Source organism: Thunnus albacares, chromosome 18, assembly GCF_914725855.1.
Source record: "Thunnus albacares chromosome 18, fThuAlb1.1, whole genome shotgun sequence".
Lineage (NCBI taxonomy): Eukaryota > Metazoa > Chordata > Actinopteri > Scombriformes > Scombridae > Thunnus > Thunnus albacares.
Genome location: NC_058123.1, coordinates 7913069 through 7937112, shown reverse-complemented (window position 1 = coordinate 7937112; position 24044 = coordinate 7913069). Strand labels below are relative to the sequence as shown.

At 38.2% G+C, this 24044-nt stretch overlaps 2 protein-coding genes across 2 annotated transcripts; one reads left to right on the top strand and one right to left on the bottom strand.

Moving 5' to 3' along the window:
* Nucleotides 1-21: 21 nt before the first annotated feature.
* Nucleotides 22-17889, top strand: LOC122968385 (rhotekin-like). Its single transcript, XM_044333576.1, has 13 exons — nt 22-165; nt 2265-2464; nt 3015-3061; nt 3148-3201; nt 3428-3545; nt 4515-4760; nt 4871-4965; nt 5043-5149; nt 5249-5377; nt 6581-6740; nt 13392-13490; nt 15210-15297; nt 17417-17889. The coding sequence occupies exons 1-13, from the start codon at nt 103-105 to the stop codon at nt 17421-17423; spliced, it is 1413 nt and encodes a 470-aa protein (XP_044189511.1). The 5' UTR covers nt 22-102; the 3' UTR covers nt 17424-17889.
* Nucleotides 17890-19478: 1589 nt separating this feature from the next.
* arid6 (AT-rich interaction domain 6) lies at nt 19479-23745 on the bottom strand. Its single transcript, XM_044334247.1, has 6 exons — nt 23549-23745; nt 22620-22776; nt 22275-22327; nt 21931-22028; nt 21681-21837; nt 19479-21294 (listed from the first exon to the last, which is right to left on the bottom strand). The coding sequence occupies exons 1-6, from the start codon at nt 23558-23560 to the stop codon at nt 19924-19926; spliced, it is 1848 nt and encodes a 615-aa protein (XP_044190182.1). The 5' UTR covers nt 23561-23745; the 3' UTR covers nt 19479-19923.
* Between the last annotated feature and the right edge of the window lie 299 nt (nt 23746-24044).

The window sequence follows — 24044 nt, the reverse complement described above, 5'->3', positions numbered from 1 at the left end:
TTGATCTCTCTGTTAAGTAACAAACTGCTCCGTCCGCAGGTTCACTCCCAACAGTCTTTCAGTCAGCTGTGAGATTAGTCAGTTCACTCACTGTACTGCCTGATGACAGCGCAGAGACGGGAGCAGACTACTGAGACACTGCACAGAAGGAACATGAACATCCAGGTCAGTGAAAGAAGATGATTTTTGTATTTTTTTTTTTAACTTTCTGAGGAATTTATTACAGGTGTTCATAGCGTGGTCTGGTACTGAAATGCATTTATGATTGTTTTGTTTTTTTAAAATTAAAGGTAAGTGAAATATTGCCTTTAACAATTGTCTTATTTTAAAGATAATTCAACATGTTAGAATAAGTATTTTCTGATCAAAAAAGTAGTAATTATTTTAACATTACAAGTCATTACTTTTCCTTGAAAAACTAATAGTAAAAACAAACACCATAATTAATAATAAATTATCTGTAACCAACCCACTAATTAATTTGACCATCACTTTCCAGTGTGCTCTTGGGACTATAATAAATATAAATTATTCTAATATAGCACAAATGAATCATTAAAGGTTTTCGCTGCGTCATTTGCGTGAACTTTAAGTTATGTAATTATTTGGGATCTATTCTGAACAAAACACAACATACCATCAAGGCTTAGGCTCAGTGAACGTGACTGAATTATGCAACAACCTCCTGATCCCTAAAGCTGAACTTCAAAACTTCATCTAACATGTATGGATTGTTAAAGCATGGGAAACCTCAAAAGACACGTGTCCAAAAAGGTGTGGTATTAACCACCAGAGAACACTATGTAGAATGATGTCTGTTGTGAAACAAGTCTAAAAGTCTTGTATAACATTGATGTTGAGGCTTTGTTCATTAATTAAGTAAATTATGAGACTATTTCATGCTGATATTCACAGTAGATTCACTTAAAGTGTATCAACTGACTGATGGTGCATTCAGAGGACCACAGTATATTTCTAATGATAAAAATCTAGCTAAATCAGGCTCTTAACAATTAAAGCATAATCACTATTACAATACATTATAATGTCCACATAATTAAATAATAAATAAAACAGCACTAATTAAAGACTTACCTATCAGAAGCTCATTAGGAAACATACCACTAAGTGGATTATCAATAAATTCCATCATCAGCACATGGACTTTGGCATTAGTTTTTGATTGCTCCACACAGTGTTGTTCTTTTTACTTATTAAATAATAACCAAATATGTTGTTACAAAGAAAAATGTAACATTTCTCATTGCTCTGTGATCTATTTACCTCAGCCGAGATCAGTTTAGTCATGGAGCTCTGCCAGCTGGACCATATCCAGGGATTAATGTGATGTACCAATTTAACTCACGGCACTCCATGGGTTCTAGGCCATTACAGTATGTAACAGGTGTGGGCGTTTGACACCTGCTGCCACAAGGACCAGTAAGGTCTTTTAAAAGTGCAAGGCTGATACTTATTACTATGTATAATCGAAAGCAATTGGAATTTTGGATTTCTAATCATATTCCCTCAAACTGTGACAAATGACTAATGAGTTTGCAGCCTTGCGAGCAGCTCTGTGGGGCTGTACTGCCATGTTTTGAACTAAATTCTAACTTAAGCTCACAGTGACAATCCTAACATAGTGATGTTTAACAAGTATGATGCTTATAATTTTCAATTTGGTTTAGTGTGTTAATTTACTAACATTAGCTAGGAATAGCTTTAGTTTTGCAGGTATTTAGTCATATACCAATTATTTTAATTCATTAGGATTAATTGTCTGTTACACCTGTGCAATATTTTGTGCTAGTCAATCAAGTATAAATGTTGAGATATTTCACCAATAAGTGAAAATTTGACCTGATGACACCGTCCACCGTCTGCTGTCCAGACCAACACTGAAAAACAAAAAGGTTGTGCTAAAGGAAGATTCATGGGATTATCAAAGTCAGTAGGTGTCATTCTTCAGGGACTGTGACTCTCTGAACAAATTATTATGTCATCCAATAATTGATGAAATATTTAAGTCTGGACCAACCCAAATGTCAGACCAACATTACCGTCCCTAGAGACTCGCCTCTAGCATGGATAAAATTGCAGTCTAATTGTGTTTTCACTGTCTATCTGACTCTTTGGTTCCTGGAAGTCAGACAATTCTCAGTACCAGCCTCCAAGCCATCTGAGCTGTTCAACTCTCTTTCTTTTTAGTCAAAAGAATATGTTGATTATTTTTAATGTTCTTTTTCTCCACTAATCTCTGACAGGATGAGGAGGTGCTGAAGGAGATTGAGAGGGAGGTGCGAATGCGGGAGGGGGCCAGTAAACTACTTGCAGCTTGTTCCCAAAGAGACCAGGCCCTGGAGGCCTCCAAGAGCCTGTTAACATGCAATACCCGTATCCTGGCCTTGCTTAGTCAACTCCAGAGGATGAGGAAAGCTCAAATCCTACAGAGAGCGGGACGCAGGTTAGATGGAGTGCAAGGACTTGTTGTATGTATGGGTAGATAGTAGATAGTATAAAATAGATCAGTAAAGAGAGATATAAAGGGATATCATACAGTTCAGCTGTATTGCAGAGGGGAAGTAAGTGCATTAGTTGTTTGTGGATATTGCAATGCCTCCTAACAGCCACTAGAGGTCAGACAAGCTAATTGTCTTGATCCATTTGTGAGTACCCCCCTTTCAAAACTAGCCAATGTTTGTGTGTTTAACTTATTGATATGATTTTAATTCACATGCATGTAACATTACACACATGCACACAGCATTTACATGTATTTTTAATGTATGAATGTAGAACACGATGGACACTTTGTACTGAAGTCCAATACAACAACCTTGAGTGATCATGTGTAAGAGATGTGTTGATTCAACTCTAAGGTATTCTTTTTGAGGCTGTAGATAGTGGTGTTGTTGTTGTACTGGATTGCATTGGTGTTCCTGTTATTTTGTCCATCCCCTATAGAGTCAATATGAGTGAACTGTTGGATAGATGATCAATGTCTTTTACTACAGGCCATCTGATGATCTAGTACAGTGTATGGGAAAAGTAGCCCTTTCAGGTGAGTGTTGACACACCTCGGTACTAATTTATGAACAAATCTGAACTTGGCTATTATATTTCTAACTTTATAAATTGCATTTATAGACCTGCGAATTCCACTCATGTGGAAAGACTCAGAGTACTTCAAAAACAAAGGAGGTAAGTACTACTCTGAAATGTGCGATCAAGGGAGCTGATTGCACTAATGTCTATTGGAATTATGTGGATCTGCAGGCACTGAAAAGACTGAAATTATTGCCTACCCCCTCTGGTACCTGACTCGCCTGAGTGGATGTCATTACAGGAAAAAGACAAATTCATGGTACTTTAAGAACTTCAGAATTAATTGCAATTTGGACTCTACACATTCTCTCTTTGCTTGCAGAGCTACATCGCTGTGCTGTGTTCTGCCTGCTTCAGTGCGGCACAGAGATCCATGACACTGATCTGGTGATGGTAGACAGGACTTTAACTGACATCTGCTTTGAAGACACTATTATATTGTAAGTCACAACTTTTCAAAGGGGACATATCATGCTTTTTGTGATCATCTGTCATTTATATACTGTTATAATGTCAGATGTCTATGTTAACCTTGGTCAAAACTCCAAAACCAGCAAGTCAAAAGCCAGAACTTCAGTGTGCTCTGAATGCTCCATTTGCAAAGTTACCTCTATTTCCCCATCGAACTGACATCAGGTCATTCATGCATGCCCACAAACATCCAATCTGTAGCCTTTGTTGCTAAAGTTGTTGCTACAGTTTTTCCTGGCTTGTTTATGGTGTTCACCGGCATATTTCGGATCGGATTTGGGCTCGAACATGTCCAGATGTATTTGAGAAGTTTATATTTTGAGGGGAAAAGAAGCAAAATCCAACTACTATAGTTTGTTTAAGTAGTCTCTGGAGCTGGCGGAAGTCTGCCTTAAAGAGACAGGAGCTAAAACAGCCTGTTTCAAACTGGTCAAAGGTCCAAAAGTTGAGGTGAACTTGTGCCTCCTTGTGATGACATCAGATTGTTATTTCATAGCCTATGTTGCTAAGGTTATTCCGTAGGTTGTTCACATTGTCCATTCTCATATTTTGGATCATATATGGGCTTGAACATGTACAGATGTTTCCATTTCAATTAAAGAACAAGAAAAAGAAGTGAAATCCTACTACTACTGTTTGTTTACTTCCCAAGCCACTAAAAGTCTTCCAGGAGCTAACCAATCAGAACGGAGTGGGGCAGGAGCTAAAGCAGCCTGTTTCAGACAGAGGCTGAACTGAGGGGCTGCATAAAGAGCCAGTATAAGATAAATAACAAGTTTTTTTGGACTGTAAATCATGAAAAGATATTCCTGAAGAGACCCAGAATAAAAAATATAGACCTGTAAATGTCCTCTAAAGGTTCAGATTTTGTCCATTTTTCAATTTAAAGACATTTTGTATGCTCTTGTGTAAATGTGTCTGTATGTGTGTTTGAGCAGCAGTGATGTAGGACCAGAGTTTCAACTTCGTGTGGAGCTGTACAGCAGTTGTGTGGTTGAGGATTTCTCCCTGGGGGCTCTAGGACCCAGGAGAATGAGCCTGCTGGGGGGTTCTCTGGGATGCTCCTCAGGTAAAAAGATCCGTGCTGCATTTGAGTCTGCAGCTATTTGTGGATCCATTTCCAGCGGAGGAGAAGCAGGACCTGGAAGTGTGTCCCCTCCTTTATCCGCTGACCTCTCTGCACTGTGAGGATGACAATAGAATTCTCCCTGAAACAAACACAAAGGGAAATATTTTATGACTGAGTATCACATAGAAAAAAAGTTTGATTTTGCCCAATGCTTTCTGTCTGAAGGGGGCCTAAGTATAACCTGTTGGCTCACACAATACTGAGAATCGAACATGTCCAGGATGGTTTCAAGACGCACGATTTGTCACTAGCAGCAACAGGTGAGTTTCCTCTCATCTCCTCTTCTTGTCTCCTCACCTCTCCTGAAAATGAACCCTTCTTCTCTTTTGTTTTGCAGAGGATAGTCCCTTCTGGTTGCCTCTGTATGGCAATATGTGCTGTCGTTTTGTTGCTCAGCCTCTCTGCATGATTCAGCCAGTCACAAGTGGGCAACTCAAGGTCAAGGTGACTGGATTATCATATATTATCCTGCTTTGTGATTTTTTTTTTTTTTAATATCACATTATCATTCACAGTATCACTTTACTCCCTGCTCTTATTCAGCTTAAAGAGGACCTTAATTGCTGGGAAAATGTCTACGCCGTCCTCAGGGGGCAAAGTCTTCTCTGCTATCAGAGTCAAGAAGACCTGGAGTCTGAGGACAAGCCGTTACTTCTAATCCCCATCAAAAAGGTTGGTTCTGAGTGAGCAAAGTCTCATGAATAAAGAGATGGATTCATTTATGTTTGTTTTTTTTATCATGTTGATTACAATAACATGCTGAGGCCACCAGAGAGCACTGGTGAATTAATGAAAAATGTCCTAAGAGAGGAAAGCCATTGTGGTGGTGAGCATCTGAAGATTGAAATTATTTATGCACTTTAAACCTGATTCATTCTTGTCACACCTTGTTGAACATATTAATTTAAAGAGGTAATTCCGTCCTAATTTAATTGTACCCTGTTGCATTATGGAAGTTCTTTTACCATCATACCACAGATATGACAATAAGAAAATTACCTTTTAAGACTTACACCTTGTAACACACAACAAAACAATACAAATCCAGTTACTCAAGCACTACGCAATTCTGAGGTACTTGTACTTTATTTGAGTGCTTCCATTTTATGCTACTTTATACTTCTACTCTGCTACATGTCAGGGGGAAATATTGTACTTTTAACCCTACTACAGTTCTTTGACAGCTATAGTTACTACGTAATAGAGTAAGATTTTACATCAAAACAATGGATAACCTTATAAAATAATACACACTCGTATGGATTAAATCAGTGGTTCCCAACATTTTTGGCTCGGTTCAGGTTTCAGATGTATATGAGTTGTTAGCAGTTCCACTAATGAATAATTTCCCCTCTAAACTTCCCAGATTGTGTCATTTGAATAATTCTTCAAGGCTCAAAGAGGTACAGTGATCAAATATTTCACAAAAAAAGCAAAAATAAGAGAAAAAACCAAAATATGAATACAGACTTTTGTAGCAGAACTTTTTTTTCCCCTTCATCCCTCTCCCATTAATCATCTAATGCCACGTTAGATTTATCTTGTGACCCTTTGGAGTTGACCCCTAGGTTGGGAACCTTATGGTATATAAAGTTGTTAAAATGTAAAAAAACGTAAAAAAGTAAAATAAACTGTAGAGTATTCAAATGTACTCCTACAGCTGATATGTTTGTATATGTTTTTCTGTCAGCTGTGAGATTCTATAGAATTGCAGTTCAAGCTGTTGGATTATTTTGTTATTTTAGTAAAAGACATTTAAGCCTATATGGATCTTACTAAGAAAAACACTCCTTTGGTACTTTGTCACGTGTGTTCAAGCAGCCTTGTTTATCTGAATAATTCGATGTGAAAATGTGTGTGTTTATTTTCTGTCAGGATACCATTGTCTGTGTGTCAGAGAGACATTCTGCCCAATGCCAGACTATATACATCAGTAAACAGCAAGGAGAGGAAGAAACCTACATGCTGACCACGCACACACCTGAAGACACGCAGCGCTGGACCGAGGCTCTCTGGCAGCACATCTATAATATGAGTGAGGCCTGAATGAACAAATTTTGTATTATTTTAACCCCAAGAGCCCTTATACACTCCTGTCTCTACCACTAACTACTAGAAAAGCTGCTTGATGAGTGGATTATTATAAGGAAGTTACCGTTGCTCTATATGTCTGTTTGTTAGTTGGCAGAGCATCTCAAAACTTGTGAGCATACTACAATAATATTTGTGAGTGAATTTAGGCTATGGTCCAAGGAGGCTGGTGGAGTGGCTGCTTTAGTGTCATGATTAATTAGAAAATGCTTTGGCAAACCCAGATCTGAGTGACAAGTACAGCACAAGCGGACAGCTCCAAGTCTGAAAAGTGAAGCCAATGCGGAGGTGCCTTAAACCTGCATTCTCTCTAATGGCCAGCAGGTGGTGACTCCATTGTTTCCAAAAAGAAGTCTGTTTGTATAGAAGTCTATGGGAAAATGACCCTGAATTACTCAATTACTTGATTTATTACCTCAGTAAACAGTTTCCTAATGAATTTATGGTCTCAATCGCTAGTTTCAAATCTTCCTCCATACAGCATGATGTTCATTTAGAGTAAAATAGACGATAAAGCAGGGTATGCTTTAGGGCGTGGCTACTTTGTGAGTGACAAGTCGCTACCAAAGCAGTGCGTAAGGTGCTGTAGTTGGATGCTGGGGAGCTCCTCCCCAGCTCCACGCTGTTGTGTAAATATGGTCACTTCTCATCACTTCTGGCTCCAAATAAAAACAAGATGGCGACGGTCAAAATGCCAAACTCGAGGCTTCAAAACAGGAGTCCACAAACCAATGGGTGACGTCACGGTGGCTACGTTCATTATTTTTATACGGTCTATGGCACAGCATAGGGTGCACACACAACAGAAGAGACACCGTCTTAATGCTAGAAAGCAGTCAGAGAGATCATGCTTCTGCCAAGATCTCATAATCTTCTATATGTGTTATTGCAGTTATACAAAATGTTGGGAACATTTTTATTTGATATTGTTCTGTGTCTGCATTAAAGTAGAATTATTTGATTATGCAAGTAGATACGGTAGTTTATGAGTTCATGGATATCCACCTTGAGGCACATCTGCACCCAGAACTAATGACTTATAACGTTAGATTTTTAAAGACATCTTGGCATTTAACAAATAGACAAAAAATAAACAGGACTGAAAACAAAATCTACCTGACAGAGGTTTCTTGCAGAGAGTTAGATGAGAATAGATACCACTCTCACGTTTGTCCATTAAATAAGAAGCTGCAGCTGGTTAGCTTAGCTTAGCATAAAGACTGGAAACAGGGGAAACAGCTAGCCTGGCTCTGTCCAAAGGTAATGAGAACCTGTACAGCTAACTAAATAACACGCTATTCATCTCGCTAGTTTAATCTGTACAAAATTCAAAGTGTAAAACTGTCTAGTTGAGGTTTTTCAGATTATTATGTGCTGGACTATTTCTTGGCCAGGAGCGGTGACTTCTACACACTTGTCGTCACCATGAGGTTGTCAGGCAACCAGCTTAAACCTCAGGACATCACTGGTCTGGCCAGGAAAAATTATTGGCATATAATGTGTTAACTACTGAGCTTTAGAGGTGCTGGTAGCCACATTTTTCTTTACCTTTGGCGAGAGCCAAGCTAGCTGTTTCCTTCTGTTTCCAGTCTTCATGCTTAGCTAAGCTAATCTGCTACTGGCAGCAGCATCATATTTATCCTACAGACATGAGAGTCATATTAATCTTTTAATCTAACTCTTGGCAAGACAGTGAAAACAAGAACAACAAAACAACGAAATCACACAACAGCAACATGAACAGGACAACAACAACAACATGAATGACATACATAAACTGAAATGAAAGAAAAAGTTGGCAGGAGGGAGAACTAGTGTTTCCAACCAGATGCTATAGCCCTTTTAACACATATGTGACACATGCCCCTGAGCACCTTAAAGCTCTCTGTAACGGTTTTCCACGCTCATTTGATTTTTTTTACCAGTAACGTAAACCATGCGTAATTGCCAATTCTGAATTCTGAAGAAATGTATTAACAATCTTGTTCCATGCGTGTTTCTCAATCGCCTGTTTGTCTAATGTCACCATTGTGTAACAGACTGCAGTTGGCTCCCTGCCCAGGGTATCACAATTGTGCCAAATTATTTCAAGCTTTTAATGTTCCATGACAGGAGAAGTTGCATATATCTCAACTGAATTTGTTTTATTTTGTTTTGAGTTGTCTGTATTTTCACATGAAATAGTTTGGCAAGGTCCAATTTGCAAGTAACATGAAAGTCGCCATTTTTTTTCTCCATTTTTCTTTATATGATTAACTGTTTATATGACAACAAAACACAGTCGAGTGGTGTTATAATTACAACTTTATTAAAAATTTGGCTGCAGCCTTGGCTCATACTCAACTGAAACTTGGAAATAGTTAGAGGGGATGTTTATCAGGCTTTGTGAATGCATTTTAAAAGAGTAAAAATATACTGGCTTATACCTGCCAGACGACATTCTTTGATGACATGTTCGTTGCATCAGTTAAACCTGCATGCTCTTGTGCAAAGTGAGTGTCACAATCAAAATATTTGTTTTATGTCTGACTGATCTGATAATTCTGAAGTTAACGTATTAATTAACCTAACCCGTATAACATACTCTCTGAGGTCAGCTTCTATTGTGTTATATGAATATAATCATCAATCTGGCACCAGTGAGACACTTGCGATATGTGACGTCTTTTGAGGTATTACAGTAAGCAATAACAGTATTGTAGTTCAACATATTGTAAGCTGGAAAGGAGACAATGGCTAGGGGGAGTGGTGCTCTCAACTTGTTTTGCTTACGGTGATGCCCAAACATAATCATGACATTTCAGCCAGCACCAGTTTTCTACAGTCTTGTCTTATGACACTGACGCATTGCTAGTTTTTACTTAGAAGTCTACAAAGTCACACTGTAAAGCAGATAACTCTGGTTTTCTCAGCTTTACATGCTGGCAAATAATTCCTGGCATGTTGTTTTGCTGTTCTGCATTTAACTGATACGATCCCTCGTTGGCTTCCCACCCGTGGAAACTTCCCGTTGTATTTGTTGGAATTCTGGCACTACAGGTATCAAACATGTGACTGAATTGAAAGTTCTTGTTATTCAAGGGACTTTTTTTTAAACCTTTAAACCTGTTGGAATGACCCTTGGTTGAGTCGGTAGTGGCAGGCATAGTCAAGAGTAGTTTTAAACCTGCAATAACAGATTTTTTTGCCATTTGGGGACTGTGGAAACAAGCATATAATCACCTTTTAAATGGGTATGATAAACTTGTTAGCATACAGCTGCCCACACCCTGCAGCTGTTCAGTCCACCATCAACAATATTAATAAAAAACAATATAGATATTGATACTTATTGTTACCCCATTATCACTATAATCATTATATCACATATATCAGAATAAACAAATTAGAAAATAAATAAATAATAAAACTAAATCAGATACTTGACGTCACTTTAAAGTTTAGGGAAGTAAGTTGCTGAATTAGAGAACTTCCTTGGAACGCAGGATCTCCATTAAAATATGTGAATATTAGAGGGACATTCCTCACAGTGCATATTTATGAAAACCAGTGGAAGACATATATATTCTTGATTGTCTGCTACAATGTGACAATAATTGTGTGGTATTATGTATATATATATATATATATATATTATGTGTCACAGTTTAACACAGACAGCAAAGACTTGAGAAACTGTCACCCTGTGTCATTAAATCATACAGTCACAGCAATTTGCCAGCAACTCTGATACTATTATCTACATGCAAATTCCCTGTGTGCTCCCTTGCGTGTTATAGAAGCAAAGTTCTCTCGTTGTGCCTTGCCTACCCTCCCTTTAGAAACTTTGCCCATTTAAAGGTCACGCAGACAGCATCATGATCAGAGAAAAATACATGTTCGACACTGGCTTCAGATGTGTCAGTGTTGTTAAACAAGCAAATATTATTGAAGGAGCGTGTCCAAAAGACCTTAGGGTAATTAATTTTTATTGCACACACATACCTGAAACTATAATAATCCATGGGTATGTAACTTCTACCGGATCCTTGTCTCAAGTTTAGTAAGAGGTGGTAGGTGTAATAATGAAGATTCTCAGTTGAGCAGTTGATTTATATTGAATAAACTGTATTTACTTTAAGTCTCATAGGAGTCCCTGTGACTTTGACTGAGTGAGTGGGGGAAGAAAGAGAAGTCAGGTTCACAAGGTGCTTTGCATCTAAACATTTGTGGAAAATTTTGCATATCTTTGCAAGTCTCTTAGGTATCTGTACCATGGAGATAACTAAGGGTAAGTCATCTATAGCATGAATTAGATACTGTGCACCTCCGGGCTATTTCTGCATTCTCTTCATGCCTTAATGCATTTCTTAGATTTAAGATATGGAATAAATCTTGTGTTTGCAGAGAGCAATATCCATTTTTGAAATGGATATAAAATGTGTTTCTTAAACAATTGCTTTTGTTTTGCGAATGTCTCTTTTGAACCTGTTACCACAGCAATATTGTGTGAATAGATGAATGTGGTAAATGTGCCACTCCTCGGTGTTAACAAGGGTGTGTTTGTCAGCAATCTTTTGTTTACTGTTTAACTGTCTTTGCACTTATCATTTTACTCTGGAAAGAAATTATCTGTATGTTATCAGTGCAAACTGCAAAGTACAGAAAAATGTCACAGCACACTAACGCTAAATTTAATCAATCGGTGCGTTTTGCTACATAGACCCTCATCAGGGATTTACAAGTGCACAACGCCTAACAACAGTGTGTGGGAGTTAATTCTTTGTCATTTTGCTCATGGCTTAGTCTCCCACACACCTATCTGTATACAGGTGTGTAAAGATCACTTGTATGACAGTGAGTACATTTCCCATTCACTGCTATTATTCATTTTTCATTAGTATCAAATGACTTGTATCTGGGGGATATGTTAGCCTTGCTTTGGTTTGCCAAGATCCGTGAGTTGACTTGTAGATGTATCTGCATGGAGCTGTCATTCAGGCTCACTGTTTTACCTGTGAAGCCATGGAAATGATCCAATTCTCAGTTATGATAAAGGCTGCAAAGACACAAAATTCAGCAGAACACAAATAACTATTCTGATAATTAGGTCAACAAGATACATTCATGTTTAAATGCTGTGAACACATGGAGAGGCATCATAGTAACATCTATAGGATAATGCGTCTTTTGCACTTTGCACCACTTTCACACAATTGTATTTGCATATAGAGATACTATCTAGTTCATAGCACAGCGGTCGCTTGTGAAACATTAAGAGCTCTGTTGTGGCTCTTGCTTCTCTCTTCTTAGTGGTACATTGAAAGCGGTGGGATAAAAGTCTGCTCATTTTTCTTTTACATACAGTACTTTGGAGATTAGACTAAGTAGAGGGAAGATGAAGATGAATGACATATATATTTATACTGCAGAGAGGCATATATTTGCAGTCCTATCTCTAGTAGCCTCTAGCCAGTACAGCAGGGATTTTAATCCAAGTAGGTTAACTAACTTCTGTTATAAATGCAGCATTTCACACAGCCTTACATTAGGAAACAGCCTACCCACTGAGATACAGAACAAGTAATACAGCTGTTTGTTATCTACAACATTCAGCTAGTTTGACTACCAACCAAATAGTGTAGCACAGCGGCGGATCTGCACGACTTGGTAAAAAACACTGTGTGTTTACTATCTCAGGAATCTCAGAAATCCTCTTCTTCTTCTTCTACTTCTTCTTCTTCTTCTTCTTCTTCTTCTTCTTCTTCTTCTTCTTCGTCATTTTACTTAGTTTAATCTCCCAACATGTGTAAAAGAAAAACAAGCCAAAGGTCATTGAAGTGGAAAATGAGCCTCCTTATCTGGTAATACTTTGTTATACATGTCAAGTGGACAATTTCAACTTGAAAGATGATTGCGCACTCTCATATCTGTGGATGTACTCAAATGTGCTTAGGATAAGAGGATGTCAGACGGAACCTAATCTTGTTTTTTGACGTTTGCTGACAGTGCAGCCGGAGAGTGTGGAACTGACAGATCACAGATTGTTCCAGAGCATCCTGTGACAGGCGTGGCTGCAAGTAGGCTATAAGAATGACTGTTTGGCAGTGTGTATGTATACATATGTGATTTGAGAAGAAACTCTGAAAGACAGTCTGTCTTTGTGAAATCCGCTTTTATTACAGGGACTTCCATGATAGTCAATGTACGACTTAGCATAAAGCAGCAAGAGCCACGATACACGATGCACATATAGTTTCTGTTTCTGCACAACCGACCATTGATGCTATGACCTACAGTGGGTAGTATCTTAATGCGTTTACAACTGTGTGAATCTGAAAGTGGTACAAGGAAAAAACCCCTAAAGAGAGCAAAAGACACATTATCCAATATACAAGATGAACTATCACTGATGACTTACACTTGGTACACCTGTGTGTTATGACAAGTAGTACAGTATGATCATTTCTATAGGTTGACAGCAAGCATTGAGGTACTGACAGCTTGCCAACTACAACATAAACTGACAGCTTAATTGCAGAGTGACAGTAGATGATAGTAGAATAAAAGCTTTGCCAATAATCTCTTTTTAAGATGTACTGCATATTTTCTGCAGACCAGTGGAAGCAGTGTTGTGAAGACTTCATGAAGATTGAAATGCCGAGCTCCAGGAAATCCATCACGTTGAAGCAGGGATCGCTATACCATGAAATAGGTAGTCCGACACAAATGGAGTGACACCTGCATCATGTACTGTGGTCACACTGCTTCTCTCAAAGCCTTAAAGGAATACGAAAAATGATTATCATGAAATCCACAACTTCACATCCCAACTCACCGTTTTGTACAACGCGGTGCTAGTTTGAATGTATTTTCTGATCCATTCCAGGCCTCCATTGGTTTCCGTTAATTTCTGCACATATTAAAAGCGATTTCCAGACTCTTGAATATGATTGAGTAGCCTCCGCCACGGACAGCAAAGTCTGCTTTTACTTGTGTCACAGTTACATTATGAATGCAGTGAAGGCTTTTCAAATCCATCTGCATTTAAACTGCATAAATGATAAATTAAACCTGCAATAAGTGATTTTTTTCTACCATTTTGGGAGGCAGAAACAAGCTGTAGACACAACCTATTATTACCTTTTAAGATGACATGGCAGACTTGGCAAAAAGTTGCCTATATACACATCCAGCAAAAAATGGAGCTACATTAGCATTTATTTATAGTTGTTTCTGACCATCTGATGAAAGACCAGTATTCACTCTCCTATTTAGCTCTGTTTTGTTTTCCACCAACTCCTGAAGCAAATGTCTGCCTCATTAGCAGCTAAATGCTCCACTGTGTTTGCTAGCTAGTCGCTAACTTGGTACTGGGCTGTTAGCTTACAGTGGGTTTATCTGTTTTTGCTGTTGAAGACAGCTGTCTGCTGCAACCGAAAACTGTTGATGAAGGTGGTGAGGCGTGGGTTCGTTACTATGAGCGACCCCTTTCACATACAAGTAGACATGTGCACTATTTTTAACATAAAATTATTGATCATATTAGATTCATGGCAGCCTTTACTGTGACTGACTACACAACTCAAGAAAGTTTCATATGTCTGCTATAATTTTCATATCATGTGGAAATGAAAGGAAGGTAATGGCTGCCTGGAATAGGAGGGGAAAATATCACAAAATCTAAAACTGTATTGCATGCATTCAAAAATGGTAAGCAAAAATACGACATGATTTTTAGTTAAGAAGCTAAAACTTGCATAAATGTGTCATGTGTATCGATGGTTGTATCAGAATGACCTACTTAGGCTCAAACATCTGTCTCTCCATACCAGACATTCTGGCAAAATAATGAGAGATGAAATGTTATGCCTCATTTGTACGTGCTTTGTTCTTATCTGCAGAAAGCTAGAGTGACGCCTGGCCTCGAAGTAGACAAACCGGTTTCAGTAAATAGCAGGATCTAACAGAGATAAATAATGCTGCCCAACAATGACCTGGGCAAACAAGTCAAACATTCATTGTGAATAAGTGCATTATCTCCAACACTTGCTAAACAAATAACCAGTCATGCTGATCAGAATATATATACAGCTACACTCTATAGCAGCAACCCAGAACCCACTAAAATGTGGGCATGTTTTTTGAATAACAATATGTTCTTTTCTAAGAGCATTCCAATCATTAAGATAAGATGTGGGACAAAATGTCTTGGAAGGAAGAGAAAACGAAATAATTCAGTAAAGGAAATAGAAAGGTTTCTCTGAATTCCCCGTAATCAACCGCTATCAGTCCGTTCAAAACATTACCAGACACAAAGGGAGATGTTTAAACTATTCGATCTTGAGTCTGATATGTGTAATGGGGTAAATTGACAGTGCTGTCTTTGTGACTCCTCTTCCTGTTTGCCTTTTTTGTTCTTCTTCTTGTTCAGTTACACCCTCTTCTCCCAGGGAAGGCGTTGTGGTCCCGGATTTGTCTGTTGAGATCCGCACTTTGCTCTCTTCCTACTACAAGGAAAGGTAGGCTTTCTGCCACAACAGACATTCACTTTTTTTTTTTTTTTTTTTTTACGACTGCATGAGGATGCCAATATAGTTTATTTTCCCCTGGTTTATTAGATTAAAAAAAAACCTCCCCTTATGCACACTGTGACACACATAATCACTTCATTGTTATGACAATGCCTTGTAACTAAGAGCATTCCAACACTAAACAGGACATGCTACTGACTCTGAGGCATGAAAGTAATCCCTGAATTTAGTTCAGCGTCGTTCAGACAAACAGAATGTCCATCAAAATTTGACCCTCCCTGGCTGTCAAAAAGTGTTGAGTGAAAAAGCAAAATCCTCATACATTAGATAACCACGTGTATTTTGCAATGCATATTCTTTTGTGAACATTACAATGGACTAAAGTATGTCTATGAAGGCGATGGATATGTGCTTTTTGTTATGTCTGGCAGTTTCTTGAGAATTTCTTAGTAGCTTAAAGCATTGCAGATTGCGTGCTATTTCAGTCTGTTTAATATCAAGAGACGTGTTTGTGAAATTGCATTACAATTACTATGGGTGATGTTTGTCATACTGTAGAGCTCCGGAGTGATTTATTAGCCAATTACATATTACGGTTGAATTACTTGTTTGGTCTGTTTGGTAATTATATTCACAATCATGGAAAAAGCAGTAACGAACAATGACAAAGGTCACAAACTGCTCCTCTGTTCACCTGCTTAGGTCAGCGGTGGCAGGACTTTACAAGGTGACATCACAGCTAAGCAAGACAAATACCTCATTGACTCAAAGATATAATGGTCCTCTTATACAATGTCATCAAACACTGACTGTTTTCCAGATAATTTGACATCTTAGAACGGCAAACAGTCAATGTTACAAGTTTAAGTCGGCGCATAATGGATGCCAGGGTGTCAAATACCACAGATATTGTTCAGAAGGGTGATGACTTGTGTACAGAGAAAGGCCAAAGATTGGTCAAAAGATGTCCTGGAGAACAGGTCGTACTGGAGACTTTGATAGTTGATATATGTGAAGAAACAAGTTACGAAGATGACAGTTTTTACAATGCAGGCTTTGTGTAACTTTGAATACTTCGTGTGTGCGTGTGTGTGTCTTTTCAGCAGTCTGGTATGTTTTTGTCTGTATTCAAGTTACGAGTCAGACTACTCTCTGTATCTGTATGCAAAATAGTGGCAGTAGTTATAGACACCAATTAGATGCTCTCATTGAAATATACTCTTAAATTGCCTTGCTGGGATTTTCCATGTCTGTAAGAATAGGTAGATGAGTGAATCACTGCTGATTCTCTAACTGTCAGTGATCTGCATAGAGAGTATGGCATAACATCCAATCTCAACTCTTTGAAATCTAAATTATCTGCTACTAGTTGTGAATTTATATTTGAGGTTTAAATGTACTTAACAGAGTTAATACAAGTAGTGAAGGCATTTTTAATATTAATTTGTTTCATAGAAGTAGAAGCAGACTAATCATGCCGCATGACTGTTGCATAGACAGTAAAGCTAAAATATGATTGTGTAAACCACACACCTGTACTTTATTGTCGTATATGGGTTTCATAACTACAAGTGTAAAATGTAAAATACATTTCTTCCTACCCGGAGGTGAATGTGGTCTACCAGTTAAGTCGTTTATTCATACCTATGTCACAGTGACCTGTAAAAAAATTGTTTCGTGCATGTTCCTGTAAGTACTGGGACCATATCCTCATACCAGCCAATGCCCAGATATGAAATTGGCATCCTTACAGCGAAGGCTGAGGTTTATGGGATTTTTGTATGAATGGTTTCAACTGTCTGGAAGGTGTGATGTGTGCTGTTTTTCCAGACTGGAATGCTAATTGGGCTATGTGTGTCACATAGAAACTATTTTCATTTTGATATACAGCACCAGTCTGGACACACCTTCCCATTCCCTTGAATGAGAAAGTGTGTCCAGACTTTTTACTGGTACTGCACCTGCCTTGCAGTTAATAATGTACAATATTAGACACCAAAACAGAAATAGATAAAAACTGCTAAAATTTTGATGCTATATAAGAACACCAGCATATATTTTTTAACCTTGTACTGCAGCATTCTCTCTTTTTTGTTATGGTTTTCAGTTATTGATGGCCCTGCCACACCTCAACTGGAGGAGTGAGAAACAGTTCTTGTTCTATGTAGTTGCCACACCTGGTCAAGGAAATGGACTTGGACATGATAAATGATGCTGTTTCAAAAATCTGCAAGAGGACACCTCCAAACTAATTGCAACACCAGTTGTTTTTCATTCTTCTACCTCTACTCCATGAATCTTAACTGTTAACCCAAAGAGCAATACTTAAAAAAAAAAAATAAAACAACTAATGAACAGTGAGGAGTGTGAGCTTGCAGTGTCTACCAGTGGGTTTTTACTGCCGTGATGGACGTTGACCACAATCCTGAAAGCGACTCCTGTGACAGAGCTCGAACAGGGTCCACACACACTGCTCAGCTTCAGATTCAGTTCAATAGCAACACACTACATGGGGTCAGTTATCATGGTGTACTGATTGTAGACTGATGGCAAAAAGCAAATAAATGAAATCGACTTCAATATGTTGTCATTTGATTTTTTTTTATCACTAGAAATTTGGAAAGGTTGAAAAGGTTTGAACACATTTAAACTGCACTGTTGTATAATCATTTTTATTCTGACTTATTTATTTAAAATAATGATTGTGATAATTATTCTCAGTTTGAATAATATTACTTGTATTGAGCCAACTATTCAGGACTAGCTGTGTAAAAAAACATTCTCACAATCACTGCTATAATTGTTTCCAGCTTTTTGGAGCCTCAGTGATACATTTCGTGTGATAAAAAGCAGATGAACAGGTGAACAAAACAAATCATGGGAAAAGTGGAATCTGCCTGTCAGCTGATGTATTATTCACAGTGGTTCCCTTTCTTAATGGTTTAAAGCTCCTTTCAGATGAAATACATCTTGCAGACAATGATACGGAATAGCTATTACACAACTTTTGTGATGTTAATGAGCAATTTGCTCACAACAATCCATGTTTAAAGTTACAGCGATGGGAGTGTCTGTTGTGTTTCTATGTCGTTGCTGTTGTCACACCTGTAAATTCCACGCATGAATGAAATAAAAGCAATAGCAATGATATAATAAGCTTCAAGCATGCAGGTATATGCTGACAAACAAAGCTTTACTGTCTTTGTGCTAAGCATTTGTGTTATTGTCTTCTGACATAGCTGATTTTCTGGTGTTTTCTTACTCTTAAGTCCCTGCAATATTGAAATTGGCCAGATGTAGAAAAAAATTTGAATATAAAAGTTCAGAAGCAAAGCATCTACACACTTATTAAACAAAGAGAAAAAAAAATTCTCCCTTTATTGGACATTTAACAAGTGAGAAAATACATGCCTGTACCTCTTTAATGGCACAGCCTATAAAAAAAAAAACTGACAGATTCTGATGGCAATAAAATCGTCTAGATGTTCTAGCAACAATTACCCCACCCTCTCCTGAATATAGCCTGAGGCCACCACCTCCTCGCAAAGTTTTCTTTTTTAAGAAGGCGTGAAAATACAGCAGTGGCTGTTATGCTATAGCTGGCTGTTATGATTTCACAGTTTTACATAACTCTCAAAAGAGAATAAGATTGAATTGAAAGATTGAAGCTGAATATAATTGTTTATTTGAATAGATTCTTTTAAAAACACCTATTAGTGTGAGAGAAAGACAACAGGATCACTATGATGATCTAAGAATGAGGTGGTTTTAATCAACAAATGAGCATGCAATGTTTAATCTTATTGACATGATTTTATTTAGATTATAATTAGGTCAAAAGTAATACATGTATTATACAAGTAATGTTTCTGTACAGAAAAACAGTGAAAAGGTCAACAGTGTACATTCTCCTTAAAGGGGACATACTATGCAAATTTCCAGGTCTATATTTTTTATTCTGGTGCTCTACTGGAATATCTTTGCATGATCTACAGTTCAAAAAATTCCTTTTTACCTTAAATTATACTGGCTCTTTATGCAGCCCCTCAATTCAACCTCTGTCTGAAACAGGCTGCTTTAGCTCCTGCCCCACTCCGTTCTGATTGGTTAGCTCCTGGAAGACTTTTAGTGGCTTGGGAAGTAAACAAACAGTAGTAGTAGGATTTCACTTCTTTTTCTTGTTCTTTAATTGAAATGGAAACATCTGTACATGTTCAAGCCCATATATGATCCAAAATATGAGAATAGACAACGTGAACAACCTACGGAATAACCTTAGCAACATAGGCTATGAAATAACAATCTGATGTCATCACAAGGAGGCACAAGTTCACCTCAACTTTTGGACCTTTGACCATGTTTAACATAGACATCTGACATCATAACAGTATATAAATAACAGAAAATCACAAAAAGGATAATATGTCCATTTAAATCAAGCTCTGCTAACAATGAATTCTTATTCACTAAATTGTTATTTTTATCGATTCGACAAAACTTCATTGACAACTAAATGTAATTACAATATATAACACATATAAAACTTAAAGTAGTAGATACAGTATATGAAGCTTGAATGTGGTGTTGGAGTGTCAGTGTGATTATCTGTATTGTTCACGATGAGTTTGAGATTATTTTCTTCAGTTTCATCACTTCCTCAGTGGTGAGGTGCAACAGAGAGCTGGAATTCACCATTAGCACAGCTGAGGACCCTGTCTCTGACTTCTCCTTCCCTACCTGGTTTGTGCCTTCATTATAGGATTTAGTGACTCTGAGGTCTTGCAGAACTGTGAGAGGACTAGAGTCAGTTTTTGCTTGGGTGGTGGGAGCCTGGCTCTCTTTGTCATAGGCATTCCAGCAATTTGGGGGTTTGGAGCCGTATGATTTATGAATATCCTGCTGATCAAACGGATAAACATCCTGGCTGGCTGCATTTTTCAGAATGTTGCTAAAAGGCAAAGGCTTGTAGCTGGTGAAACGATGTTGGCTTGTATTGTGGTGATTGCCACTTGTCTGGGTGGTTAATGTGGGGCTTGGTACATTCCTCGACCTCAGCCTTAGATCCTCAATGGCTGAGCTCAGCTCACGGTTTGGGGTATTCATGTGAAATGTCAGGTTGCTGGGGAAGATGTCTGTGTTAGAACAATGCCTTTGTCCAGAGTGTTCCTCCTGGAAGGGAGGATGTAGCTGCTTAGCCACGTGCATCATGGCCGTGGGCCCACACAGCCTGAGCCAGTTATGAAACACAGACAGGGGAATCTCAATTTCCATCTTGCCTCCGTTCTCTCGAGGAGGACTGGGCAGTGTATGGCTGACATTGAGCCTCCTCACTTCTGGACTCCCCTCTGGTTCTTCCATTGGCTGGATTGTAAAGTCTGTTTTTGGTGAGCTGGGTTTTGGTGCCATTGCAGAGGTGCCCTCGTCTGTCTTCAGTGTCGGAGCAGAGTCGTAGATGGGGCTGCTTGAGGCCGATTTGGATTCGAGATCGATAACATATCCCTCCACAGCTTTCACAGGATATGGTGTGACTTCTAAATCTGCCTCACCGTCTTGTGTCTCACACGCTTCATTTCTCACCACCTGCGGGTGACGGGCAGTGTATAGAGGGGAGGGTTTATTCAGAAACTTTGGGTTCTTGCTGGATGAAGGTGGGGTGAATGATGATGTGGGGTTGCTGTTAGTCGCCCGGCTTGGTGCTTTAATGCTGAGATTTAGAGGCTCAGACAGTCCAGATGAGGTCTTGTATTGCTCCGCCAGGTAGCGTAAGTGCTCCAGAGGCTCCTTAATCCTTTCTGTTGGGTTCGGATGAGATGGATGGAAGGGAAACCGGAGCTGCGGGGAAGGGGGGTTGTGCGATGTCAGAACTGAGGAGGAGATCGGGACGAAAGGGGGCAGAACTGTGTGGCTCGGGCGAAAGAAGTGAGGGTGGTGGAGCGGCAGAGGGAACACACTCCCATGTGGGTCTAACGGGAAGTTATGAGGGTTCTGTTGGACAGATAAGTGGTTCATTGAAGGAACAGTTTGATATCTCATTCACTTTTTTGACAAGAATTAGATGAAAAGATTGATGCCAGTCTCACATCTGTACAGTAAATAAGAGTATAAATAGTATAAATAACATAAAGACTGAAAACAGGGGGAAGCCGTTAACCTGGCTCTGTTCTGTAGATAGCAAAATCATATATTATAATAGTAATGTATCATATCATGCCAGGTAATGTGCATTTATCACCCAAGTAGCCATTCAGGATGAATAAAGTAATAATTGTAGTTGTAAGCAATATTGATTTAATCATTAAAAACATTTGAGCTTCCTTTCTATATATATATATATCCTTGCTTATCTTGTTTGGGTGTAAATTTGTACCAACCTGGTGCAGCGGCATTGATAACAGTTTGCGTTTGGCTGGTCTCTGGCCGTCATCGTCTTCTTTGCTGTAGCTGGGATAGTGGTAATGCTTTGGTTGATGTTGAGGCAAAGCATTTAACAATACGCCTTTCATGTGGCATTCGTATGGCAGCAGCAGCCTGCGCAAATAACACATGGATCAGATAAAACTGTTAAGAAAATATAACACCCACTCCACATCCTGACAAACTCACACGCACGGTTTAACTCACTTCTCGTAGTGTCTGCGGGTGCAGGTGGCTGCGCTCGTGCTTCTAGGATTTCCTCCGAGTGTGTTGTAAACTTGCTTCCACAGTTGCTGAGCAGTCACCTGAAAGAAGGCAGAATATAATGGAGAATAGCCATTATCAATATATCACCTTCTACCTTATTACAGTGGCTTATATGACCTTATAATTAACAAGAATGTTATACATAGTGTTAGTATTATATATTAAATCAATATTTTCTTACTATTGATAATATTAAAATTACTTCTACTACTACTATCATTAATAATAATGATAACAATAATAATAATAATTATACTTAAAGTAAATTGGAAATATTTGATTACCTGGTGGTAGCCGCCCAAGTCTTTGACAGTCTTGAACATCACAAATAAATCAACTGAAAAAAAGGGGGAGAAATATACATAATCAAATACACTTCATTATTAGAGCTATTATAATTTTCATTATTGAATATTTGATTCATCATTTGTTTTATAAAATATCAGAAAATAGTGAAAAATGCAACACACACAACCTGAATTTTCAATAAAATTTCAGGAACAAATACATGCATAATATAATGTGTATTTATAATCTATAACATATGATTTTTGAGGGGGAACGTTAAATAATTGCAAAGCATTACTCAGAAACTGTGCCTAAAAAAAAGTGATAAAAACGAATAGTACTTTGTTTGAAGCCCAGATGCGGGATTCTCTCTATGGGTGTATCTCTCTTCTTCATGAAAAGGTAGAGATCTTTAAGGAATTCCTCCTCTTGGATCTCCTCCACCAGCTCTTTGGTTCTCTCCTCTTGGATCTCTGCGTGTGCCATCTGTAAGTGCGCCTGAGAATACAGAAAAGAAGAGTTTTCCAACAGATCATCATGAAACAAATGTTTTATATTTACAATACTTCTATGGTGGTCTATTTTAAAATCATCATAACACAGTACTGTTTCGACACCTCTAAACTGTGCCGCTGCTACTTGAGCAAACACACCTCTAGACCTGAGTTTCCCTGATGACAATGCCTCGCTGTTTCGAGGTCACATCATCTTGACTGATGATTGTCAAACACATCCAGGGTTTTGGCCATATATCAAAGTTTAATCACATGTTTGTACTTGCCTCAGTGGCGTCATACCTGTCTCTTGAGACAATGTGCCATTGATATGAGTCTCAGAAATGGCATCAGTGCTCTCTTTCATTACCTAGACCCCATTGTTTAGTATACATTATTGTAAATCTAACATGTAAGTATATGAATGCTCACGCTTGGAATATCTATGTTATTAAAAATCTGTTTTTGCTAATTATCCCAAGTTTTGAGTTTTACTACTATCATGTTTCTTTCACTTAGTTATCATTTACTATTGTTCATTTACTCTTATCATGTTACTGTCATCATATTGATGCTCCTTAATTGCATAAATATGATTACATGAATGTAATAATGTTTTCCAAGAGTAACAAGAGTTAGACGTTACCCAGAACTGACCGGTGACAGAATCACATTTACTCCCAACAAAAAAAATGAATGGAAAATATTTTTCACTCTATTAAATTCAATGTCACAATTAAATAAAATCATATTCTATCTGATGTATTGTTCCTCACCTGTGTTTCCATTGAGAGAATAAGGATGAATCATATTATCTCATGGCCCTGATGGTAAAGGAACAAGCTGTCGCAGTGTACGTGTTTCCTCCAATGTGGTAAAAAAAAGAAGACTAGAGATCATTGCAGACAGTTATTAAAGTCGTGTCACGTCAGTCACACACCTGTCCCTAGTGTCTGTGTGACAATGTGGGCAACTAACTGAGGGGGTGTTTACTTTAAACGTCTTCCTGCTGAGATTCCTATCGTCAGACCAGTTCAACCTGCTCTTGAACATGTGTGTGTAAACGGTGCATCCGCACAAATTGGCAGTATAACGAGGAAATCAGTGGGAATTTTAAGTCCATCATATCTGAGTTCAAGTTAGATTCTTCTCTGATTTATTTGGAGTATTGTTAAACAAGTCACATTCGCTTGTTTTCAGGTTTACAAGTATCACAAGAAGATAATTAAGAAACCCATAAAGGTCACCAGCTATGCATCATTAGGATGATTA

What these genes read in the sequence shown, in the direction of transcription:
- LOC122968385 (XM_044333576.1), top strand. Translation starts at nt 103, where the DNA reads ATGACAGCGCAGAGACGGGAGCAGACTACTGAGACACTGCACAGAAGG. An exon ending in TTTGAAGACACTATTATATT is followed by an intron (nt 3,546 to 4,514) that starts GTAAGTCACAAC and finishes GTGTTTGAGCAG; the next exon opens with CAGTGATGTAGGACCAGAGT. An exon ending in ATCGCTATACCATGAAATAG is followed by an intron (nt 13,491 to 15,209) that starts GTAGTCCGACAC and finishes CTTCTTGTTCAG; the next exon opens with TTACACCCTCTTCTCCCAGG.
- arid6 (XM_044334247.1), bottom strand. An exon ending in ACTTGGGCGGCTACCACCAG is followed by an intron (nt 22,029 to 22,274) that starts GTAATCAAATAT and finishes GCCTTCTTTCAG; the next exon opens with GTGACTGCTCAGCAACTGTG. An exon ending in ACCCGCAGACACTACGAGAA is followed by an intron (nt 21,838 to 21,930) that starts GTGAGTTAAACC and finishes TTATTTGCGCAG; the next exon opens with GCTGCTGCTGCCATACGAAT.